General features: G+C 52.9%; 1 protein-coding gene across 1 annotated transcript; it reads right to left on the reverse strand.

Moving 5' to 3' along the window:
* Positions 1 to 269: 269 nt before the first annotated feature.
* LOC118624448 (PILR alpha associated neural protein) lies at positions 270 to 6,918 on the reverse strand. Its single transcript, XM_036252731.1, has 6 exons — positions 6,860 to 6,918; positions 4,333 to 4,392; positions 3,563 to 4,074; positions 1,934 to 2,015; positions 913 to 1,134; positions 270 to 558 (listed from the first exon to the last, which is right to left on the reverse strand). The coding sequence occupies exons 2-6, from the start codon at positions 4,347 to 4,349 to the stop codon at positions 537 to 539; spliced, it is 855 nt and encodes a 284-aa protein (XP_036108624.1). The 5' UTR covers positions 4,350 to 4,392; positions 6,860 to 6,918; the 3' UTR covers positions 270 to 536.
* Between the last annotated feature and the right edge of the window lie 2,962 nt (positions 6,919 to 9,880).

Consider the following 9,880-nt stretch of genomic DNA (forward strand, 5'->3'; position numbering starts at 1 on the left):
GGCCCCGCCAGTGTGGCCCAGTGGATTGAGCAGCGCTCCATGGACTGAGAGGTCCTGGTTTGATTCCCAGGCCAGCCAGGGCACATGCCTGGGTTTCAGGCTCAAGCCCCAGTGGAGGGCATGCAGGAGGCAGCTGATCTATGTTTCTCTCTCACATTGACGTTTCTATCTCTTTCTCCCTTCCTCTCTCTCTAAAAAAATAAAATAAAATAAAATAAAATAAATGTTTTTAAAAAAAGGAGTGTGAGTGTGTGCAATGGCCCGTGAAGGTGGAGGTGAGTGTGCAAGGCTTTCATGTGAGTGTGCAAGGGTGGGGATGGGGGACCAGAAACCACAAATATGTGAGGTCCCTACTTAAAGGAGGGTGAGCAGGTAGGATTGCCTATAGGGCCAGTGAGTGTTCCAGGGTGGTGTGTCAGGGCAGGAGCCAGGAGCACCTGCAGCCCCAGCTCCCACAGCTGCCCTACCCTCAGTGGGATGGTGTCTATGCCGGCCCCTTGGCCTCCTGCTTGGTGGCACCCCAACATTGGTGGGCATCACAGATTCACCAGGGGAATCCTGAGAGGAAGAGGGAAAGGGCACAGTCAGGAAACAAGGGGTAAACCAGAATTGAAGGGGGAGTCCAAGACAAAGGGAATCAAGGTTAAGAGGGCAGAGTTGGGGTTAAATGGCAGCATGAGAACAGGACATATAGATCCACAGAGAGAGGGAGAAGGAAGGGTCCCCCCAGAGAGGAGGAGCCCAGGCTCCTTGGGAGGGCCAGGGACCAGGCTGGGAAGGAGAGCCAGGGGCTGTAGGAGGCCCAGGCCTACCTCCTTCCCACCCACCCAGGAGGGAGTACCCCCAACCACAGCTCCAGAGACCTAAATATCCTCCCCTCCCCCCCTCCCATCTTATTGCCCTGGCCCTCACCGGTTCAACTGGAAGGCTGGAGCCCCTTTGGGCTGGGGCATCCCAGGCCGGGGTCCCCCTCGGGGCTCCTCATGGTCAGGGGTAGGGGTGGGCGAGTCCCCGAAGGCCCCCAGCACAGTGACCCCAGCTGGGGACAGGTCTGTCAGTGGCTGCTGGCTCTCCTCCTGCCTCAGGGCACCTTGCTGTCCTGAGGGCCTGCGCCGCTTCTGGCTGCGGTCCCAGCTGGTGCACCAGAAGGGAAGAGGTTCTCTCACACATTTAAGAAGCCCCCCATCCTGGGTCTACAGGGCTGGACACCCCAGCCTCCCTCTGGCACCCCTAACATAGCAGAGAAACTGGCCTCTAACATTTCCCTACACCAAATCTCCTGAAACCATGTGTCCATAAAACTACTTCTACTCTGCCCCCTCCCTGGTGCTCTGGGATCAAAACCATCCTCCCAACCTGGTCCAGATCCACAGAATTAGTACTTCCTCCCCACCACAGGTAGAGTCCTCCAGAATTGCTTCCTCCCCCATGCATACCCAGAAGAACCATTTCTCTCCTCAGCAAGCGCCTTGGCAGGTTTAGTTCTAGTTCAAAGTCAGTTAATGACCTGGACACTTTAGTCTAATGATTCTCTCAGTAAAGTGTGAAGGACTGAGTGACCCATTATTAAATTCACTCAAAGAAAGTTCCAGATTTGCTCCGTCCTCCTCAGGAGCCCTGAGAAGGGGCTCTGCAGACTGTGTCATTTTTCTCTGTCTTGGAAGAAATGGAGACAAGGAATACCCACCAAAGCCCCTAGTGCATATAAATAATCCATCACTTCTCCCTATCCTTGTATTTCCCTAGGAGAATGAGTGTGCCCTGGTTTATCACTGTCTCCCCAACCCAAATCCTTAACTACCTTTCCCTAAAGTCTTGCCTTAATCCACCACTTCCTATCTCATCCCCGGCAAAATTGCTGCCCTCGCTCCTTCCCTCCTTCCAGCCAAACATTCAGTTCCCATCTGCCAGCACCTTCCTCCCTCCAGCTTACCAGAACTTGAAGATGATGCCAGTGGCCACGAGAACAATGATGATGGAGATGGTAATTGTGACATAGAGCTGGGGGTCCACACCTGATTGGGGTGGGAAGAAAGTTTTAGAGAGGCTTAGTGTGGTAGGAACCAAGAGGTAGGGGGATGGGCTAGGCTGCAGATTCAGTAAGCTTGAGAAGAGCTGCCAGTGTGAATCCATATTGCCCAACTCTTTCTAAAGTCCCGCTCCCTTTATTCTATTCATCAGCTTTACCAGAGTTTTCAGCTCTTTTCTTCCCAAATCCTTCTCCACTTTCTCAAACCTGTATACATATGATGAGGAGGGGGCTCCAAGGTCAGAGAGAACCTTGTTCTCTGTACAGAAACCACAGGGTAGAAACATCCATCTCTTTGCCCTGGCCTCACCCCCAAACCACTGACCCTGTGCACGGCCTGAGCTGAGATGTCACCCTGGAGGTCCTTTCATGGTGTTCTTCTGCATGGAATACATGCACCCTGTTTTCAAGATTCGGTTCAAATGTCAGTTCTTGGAAGGTGTCCTGATCCCCAGGCAGAGGCAATCTGTCCTCTTTTTTTTTTTTTTTTATCCTCACCTGAGGACATTTTTCCATGTTTTGTTCAGGTAGAGTGGGAGGGCGAGAGAGGAACAGAGAGAGAGAGAGAAACATCGATGTGAAAGGGACACATGGAGTGGTTGCCACCCGTACGACCAACCAGGGCCGGGGACAAACTGCAACCGAGGTACATGCCCTTAGCGGGAACCAAACCCGGGTCTCTCGGGACCATGGGCCGATGCTCTAACTGCTGAGCCAAACCAGCCAGGGCTCCTCTTTTTTTTTAAATCTTCACCTGAGGACATACTTTTTCACTTATCTTCAGACAGAGTGGGAGAGGGAGGGAGGGAGGAAGAGAGAGAGAGAGAAAGAGAGAGAGAACGATGTGAGAGAGAGAGAGAACGATGTGAGAGAGACACATCAACTGGTTGCCTCCCCCAGGACCTTGACCAGGGCCAGGGACCGAACCGAAACCGAGGTACATGCCCTTGACTAGAATGAACCCACGATCTTTGGTCCGTGGGCTGAGGCTCCAACCTCTGAGCCAAACCAGCCAGGGCTCTTTCTCTTTTCTTAAAAAAGATGCTGCGTGCCCAGTCCATGTGGCTCAGTGGTTGAGCACCAACCCCTGCACCAAGAGGTCGCTGGATCAATTTCTGGTCAGGGCACATGCCTGGATTGTGGGTTGCGGACTTGATCCCCGATCCCCAGTAGGGGGCATGCAGGAGGCAGCTGATAAATATTGATGCTTCTCTTTCATTGATGTTTCTATCTCCCTCTCCCTTCCTCTCTCTAAGAAATCAATAAAAACAAGTTAAAAAAAACATGCTGTGCATGCCTCTAGTAGAGTACTTATTACACTGACATCCCCAAGTGTTTACACATTTGTCTTTTTCAGTGGACCTGAGCTCCTCCAGGACTCAGACACATCTTCATTTGTGCCTCTTGTGTCAGCATAGTGCCTGACACATTTGTGGATGAAGCTAACATACAAGGCCTCTCATACTGCCCTTTGAGTCTTCAATCAGCCTCCCCACCCTCATATCCCTACTCGCCTCTCCCATTCCCACTCACCTTCCCCACGGCCCCCAAACAAGAATGGCCTCAGGGTAGCAGGTGCTTCTCTAAGGATGATCCCATCTCCATCACCCCGCATGGAGTCTGAGTTGGGGTGTGGGGTAGCCAGCCCATGAGGGGCTGCAAAACCATAGTCCAGGGGCAGAAATCCAGGATTGGCAGAGTTGGGGTCCCCACCATCATCTCGAGATACTGTAGGGCCCCATACAATAGCCCAGGGGTACTGGGATGAGGGTGGCCCCTCTTCAAAGCCTGATGGGGTAGCAGGGGGTGCAGTGCCTGGCAGGACTTGCCGCCTGGATCTTGGGACCCGAGGGGATCGGCTTGGTGGGGGTGCCCGCTCCCACACACACACATGGCGTGGGGCCGAGGGGCCTCCCCGGGCACATGGGGGACGTGCTGGGGCTGGTGGGGTTTGAGGGGAGGAGGAGGAGCCTTGAGCAGGTGGTGGGAGGGGCAGCAACAGCAGTGGCCAGAGAGGGAGGAGGTGGGACAGCAGCAGTGCAGGCCTGCAAAAAGAAAGAGAGGGTGAGACAGAAGCCAGTTTTGCACCTATGTTAGGGGAGGACAGGCTCATACCAGAGATCCCCAGTTGCCTTTCTCCAGGTCTCTGCAAAAGCAGGTGGGCTTTGGGAAGACTCAGCTTCATTTCCTATCTTCCCAGGGTCTAGCCCTTAGGATGGAAGGCCCTTAGTGGGCCTAGGGAGGAAAAGGCCAAGACCTCAGGGAAAGTGGCCTCCAAGATCCCTCTGCTGTGCCAAACTTACCACATCCTGGACTCCATGTTCGAGATTTTCCTCAGCTGTGACCCAGATTTTCAGCCTTTACTAGGGGAGAGAAAGGGTTGTCACATCCCCACCCTGCTCTGTGTACTTCCCCAGCTCATTCATCCACCAATTCTCCCACATCTCCCCTCCCAAGCTGCTGGCTGCCAACTAAGCTGCTGCCACCCAGGATTCACTGCTGCAGAGCCTCCTTTGGGGGGCGGGGGGCTCCTAGAGTGGCTCCCTGTCTAGCTCCCAGCCCCTCTCTACAACTCCCCAGGTCGCTATTATGCCCCACCCCATGGTCAACTCTCACTTCTCAGGCCTGCTTTTCACTTCCTCTGCCCACAGCTCCAAGCTTTTCTTTTCTTTGATCTTAATTTAGAGTCAAGAACCTTGTGATTCCTTGAGCACCTACCATTCAGGAGGGAGTCTGAGGGTGGGAGAGGGAAGAGGAAGTCAATCTGAGTGAGTGACAGAGTGTGTGGTGCATGCCCAGCCTGCCCACCCCACTTGTAGTCCCAGGCATTTTTTTGTAGATTGGCCCCAGGAATCTGCATCTTTAGGAGAAGGGGAAGAAAAGATGGAGGGAGGAAAGAAAAAGTGACAGAGAGAGGTGAGTGGGAGAAAAACTACAGAATATAATTTTTGCTCAATGTTTAATCATACAAATGCATAGATGCTCTCTGAAGGGAGGTGGAAATGGGGAGAGACCACCCCCTTTTTTTTTTTTTTTTATCCTCACCCGAGGACATCTTTCCATTTTTTTGTACAGATAGAGGGGGAGGGAGAGAGAGGAAGGGAGAGAGAGACAGAAACATTGATGTGAAGGGACACATCGAGTGGCTGCCACCCGCACGACCAACCAACCAAAGTACGTGCCCTTAGCGGAACCGAACCCGGGTCTCTCCGGACCGCAGGCCGACGCTCCAACCGCTGAGCCAAACCGGCCAGGGCGAGACCACCCCCTTTAAATGTAGTTCTCCTGGATAAAGAATCCTGGGAGAATCAGGATGGTTGGTTTTGAAAGAGGAAGGACATGTTTTCAGGGTTGAGGGCGTTGGAGCAGGGGGAGCCAGGCTCCCCAAAGTGAATGAGGATATGACACCCTGTGTCCTCTGGATTCTGGGTCCAAATCTGTACATTAACTACTGTCAGAGAATAATGGAAATAAGATAGGAAAGTGTGGGGAAGGGAATGGGAAAGTGGGCAGTGGGGAGAGATGTGAAAGGATGAAGGGCCCAGAAAGGGAAGATGGGTTAGAAGCAAACAGGGAGGAGAAGGGTGAAGAGGAAGCCAGCATATAGAGCACAGGGGGAGGGACAGAAGTCAGTCCTGAAAGAGAACAGAAGGGGGGTGGTATAGATGACTGGAAGCTTGGAGGATGCTGAAGGGAGAATAGGATGAGTTAAAGGTCAGGGAGGGAAACAGGATGAAGGGGTCAGAGGAACAGGGGAAGAGGGGAAAGAGCAGGAAGGAACAGAAGGAAAGGTCCAGGCAGGAAGGGAAGATGAGACAGTGTAAGAGGAAAGGAGAAAGGGGTGGAGAACAGCAGAGTTGGGGAAAGGGGAAATGGGAAAGGAGGGAGCATAATACCCAGGACAAAATGAGAAGAGAAAGGCATTGGGGACCCGAAGACGAACAGCAAAGATGGAGGAGTTGGCAATTGCTTCTTTCCGTGTAAAGGGATGTGGAGCTATGGGAGGAGATAGGCATAAGAGCCTGGTGGGAAGAAGGGAGAGAAGGATGGGAAAAGAATGAAGCTGGAGGGAGGAAGTAAGGAGTGCAGGAAAGAACCAGTGAAGCGGAGAAGGGCTCACAGAGACATGTGTGGCCAGCTGACTCCAGGACTCACCTCTCTGCCTTTTGCATCAACCCCCCCCCCCCCCCACACACACACACGTCAACTCCGATCCCTGGACCCAAACCCTCTTTAGTCACCCCTTCCAGGAAGCCCGCAGTCCCCAGGCTGGCGCGCCACCCCCATCCTCTCCTCGCGCCTCGAGGACCTGTTGTGCGCAGAAGAGGAGATGGGGGTGGGGCGGGAGCCTTGGGTGTGGGGGATTCCGGCCCCATCTCCAGCGTTGCCCCAGCCTACCCTTCTCAAAGGCCTGCTCTTGCAGCACAGGGCTGAAAAGCAGCGAGAGTTAGGGAGGAAACGAGGACTAGGAGGTCAGGGGAGAAAAACGAGGATCAGGAGGTTGGCAAAGGGACTCCGAAGGAGGGAGTACCCAGAGCAGACAGGGAACCCGAAACAAGAGGATGCAAAGAGCCTGAACCGAAGGCAGGATGGAGGCAGCCGCGGGGACAGTGACCGCTGCGCTAGGAGGACAGGATGGAGCCGGGACCGGAGGAGGGATGGAGAGCACGGCAGGGAAGGAGCGTTTCGGGGCTGGAGCTGGAGGCTGGAGCCTGGAGGCTGGAGCCTGGGTGAGGGACCGCGCTGGGAGAGGCGGGGGCGAAAGGCTCGGGGTTCGGAAGGACAGGGCCGGGCTCGCTCGGGTGGGGGCGTGGGGTCCCTTTCACTCACCTGCATGCCTGGCGCGGCGGCGCGACAGATGCGGGCGCTCAGGGCTGCGCGGGGCTGGGGGGACGCGGGAGCGGGTGGGGCACGGGGCATGGTCAGGGGGGTTGGCCGGCAGCGGGGTGCAGGAGAGGGTGGGGGGCGGGCGCCTAGGGCGCGGGGCGGCGGCGGCGGCGGCGGCGGCGGCGGCGCGAGATGCTCGGTTCGGCTTGACTCGGCTCGGCTCGAGCTGCGCTCGGCTCGCCGGGGCTCGGCACGGCAGCTCCAAGTGCTCGGTCTCCTCCTCTCCCCCTCCCGCCTGTGGGCCACGCACAGTTAACCCTCCCGCTGCCGCACCGCGGGAGTAGCGCTCAGTTGTGTCAGGTGAAAGGCTGGAGAGGGCGGCGGAGGCTGAGCGACTGTCTGATTCCCTGCGTTTTGATGGCGGGTTTCTCCACCCTTTTCAACCCAGCACCATGGAAAACCATGATCACCTTAGTCATTTCTGCCACCCCAACTCTGTTTCGCCCCTGGTGAAGAGTGCAGAGTGGGATCCAGTGGGTAGCAGAGAAGACCTCGAATCATCCTTGGATTATCCCAATAACTGAATCCCCTGATTCCACTCTGGCCCTGCTACAATGCATTGTCTCCAAAACAACCCATTTATCTTTAAACTAAGTAGATCAAGTCGCATTATGCAGTTTATCTAGCAATCAGAATATCCAAACTCCTTACTGTGACTTACAAGGCCCTATATAACCTAGCCCCTAGGTAGCTCTCTGATTTATTTTCCTATCATTTCTTTATGCCCCAGCTACACTGGACCTGATCTGTGTTTCTAGAACTAGAAGAGCTTAACTGGCCACAGGGTCTTTGCACTTGCTATTCCCTGTGTCTGGGACGTTTTCCCCTGGCTTTTAACAATGACTCACTCTTTTCATTAATATCTCACTTAGACCCAATGTCACCTCTTCTGAGAGGCCTTCCCTAACCTCTCTATCAAATGCAGCTTCTGCCCTGGCCGGTTTGGCGCAGCGGTTGGAGCGTGGGCCTGCGGTGCTGAGAGACCCGGGTTCGGTTCCGCTAAGGGCACGTACCCGGGTTCGGTTCCCGCTAAGGGCACGTACCTCGGTTGCAGTTTGTCCCCAGCCCTAGTTGGTCGTGCGGGTGGCAGCCACTCGATGTGTCCCTTCACATCGATGTTTCTCTCTCTCTCTCTTCCTCTCTCTCCCTCCCGCTCTATCTGAACAAAAAATGGAAAGATGTCCTCGGGTGAGGATAAAAAAAAAAAAAATCAAATGCAGCTTCTTCTGCCCAAACTCTCACCCCATCCCAGCCCTTTGTTTGTTTGTTTTTAATTGATGTTAGAGAGTGAGGAAGGGGAAGGGGGGGGGGATATCAATGTGAGAGAGATACATGGATTGATTGGTTGGTGGCATCCTAATCAGACCGAAATCTAGGCATGTGCCCTGATCCAGAATCGAACCAGTGACCTTCTGGTGCACGAGAAGACACTCCAACCAACTGAGCCACACTAGCCAGGGCCACAGTCTGGTTTTATTCAAGTTTCACCTCTAGGACACAAAACTCCTCATTTCCCTCTAACCTTACTGGCTTTTCCTTCTGTCTTTTTCTGCTCAACCTCTAAATGTTAGTTTCTCAGGGCTTAGTCCTTGGCTCTCTTGTGTTTCCACATTATCTGTCCAGTGATGTCATTCAGTCCCAGAGCTTAAACACTATGTAAATGTCAGCGAGTCCTAAATTTATATCCAGAGCTCCAGACTCATTTATCTAACAGCTTACTTGACATCTCCACTTGGACGTCTATTAGCCATGTAAAGCCAATGCAGCTAAAATCCATCTTGAATTTTCTCCTGGCCAATCCATTTCTCTCCCAGTGTTTCCCATCCACTTGTTCAGACTAAAAACCTAGGAAATGCCCTTCCTCCTTTTCTCTTTTCTTACTAATTTCCACCATGTATCTAATTCACCAGAAAATCCTGTGAGGATTGCATCCAAAATATATCCTGAATACATCCACTTCTCTCCATCTTCGTTGCTCTCATTCTGGTCCAAGCTAGCATCTCTCATCTGGAATAGTGCAATAGCTTCCTAGCTGTTCCCTGGCTCCTGCCCTTGCCCTTTACAAACTAGTCTTCACAATGTCTAGTAATATTTTGGAAATCAGAATCGTATCATGCTCTTCCATGCTTAAAATATTTGAGTGGCTCTTTATTGTGCTTGGAATAAGTCTGAACTCTTTGTTAGAAAAGGCCCTTCAACTTGTACTCCTCCTCAATGTTCAGACAATGTTCCTGCCAGATTGGACTTTGTGATATTCTAGAACCTCTTAGAACCCCTGCACTTTTGGTTCCCTCTTTCTGGAATCCTTTGTGCTCCCCTCCCTCTCATTTTTACCTGGTTGTTTCCCTCCTGTCATTTGGCCACCCACTCTATTTCATCAGTATGTTTCATTGTCTTTCCAACTCATCTCATTCTCTGAAATGATCTTACATTTGTTTATTGTTTATTGTCTGCCCCCCACCCCACATGCACTAGAAAACAAAGACCTCATTTGATTTGTTCCCTCGTAACCTACCTCAGGACTTGGCATATAGATGCTCAATATTTATTGCTTATCAAACTTCATCTGGGCCCCCTGGAACTCTTCATTATCTCTTTTGCCTACCACCTGCCTTTCCTTTCTATCTTCCTGCCCTCCCTGATATCTGCCTTGTGATCTGTGTTCAGTGCTTTCTGCTGAGTTTCTGCTCACACCCACGCCCCTCCAGACAATCGCATTTCATCTCCTGCACTATTACTATCATTAGCCTGGCACTCCCGCCTCCCGGAAGGAAGCCTACTGTTCTGACCAGCATCTGCAGCTGCTGCCCTCCTGCTGGTCTGTCCCTGACAGTCCTTCATTCCGAGGTCAGAATGGCAGTGAGTGAGCCCTTCTTGTGTCTCCCAGTGGGAAAGACAGTGCACGTTGGATGTGAATTGGCCCATGTGAGGCAGGGTCCACCAGCCTCCATGAGCCCCAGTATA

This window comes from Molossus molossus, unplaced genomic scaffold (genome assembly GCF_014108415.1).
Source record: "Molossus molossus isolate mMolMol1 unplaced genomic scaffold, mMolMol1.p scaffold_m16_p_10, whole genome shotgun sequence".
NCBI classification, from domain to species: Eukaryota; Metazoa; Chordata; class Mammalia; order Chiroptera; family Molossidae; genus Molossus; species Molossus molossus.

Coding starts and splice junctions, on each gene's coding strand:
- LOC118624448 (XM_036252731.1), bottom strand. Junction 1,135..1,933: donor GGCATCATCTTCAAGTTCTG/GTAAGCTGGAGG, acceptor CTGGTGCACCAG/CTGGGACCGCAGCCAGAAGC. Junction 559..912: donor CCAGCCTTCCAGTTGAACCG/GTGAGGGCCAGG, acceptor TCTTCCTCTCAG/GATTCCCCTGGTGAATCTGT.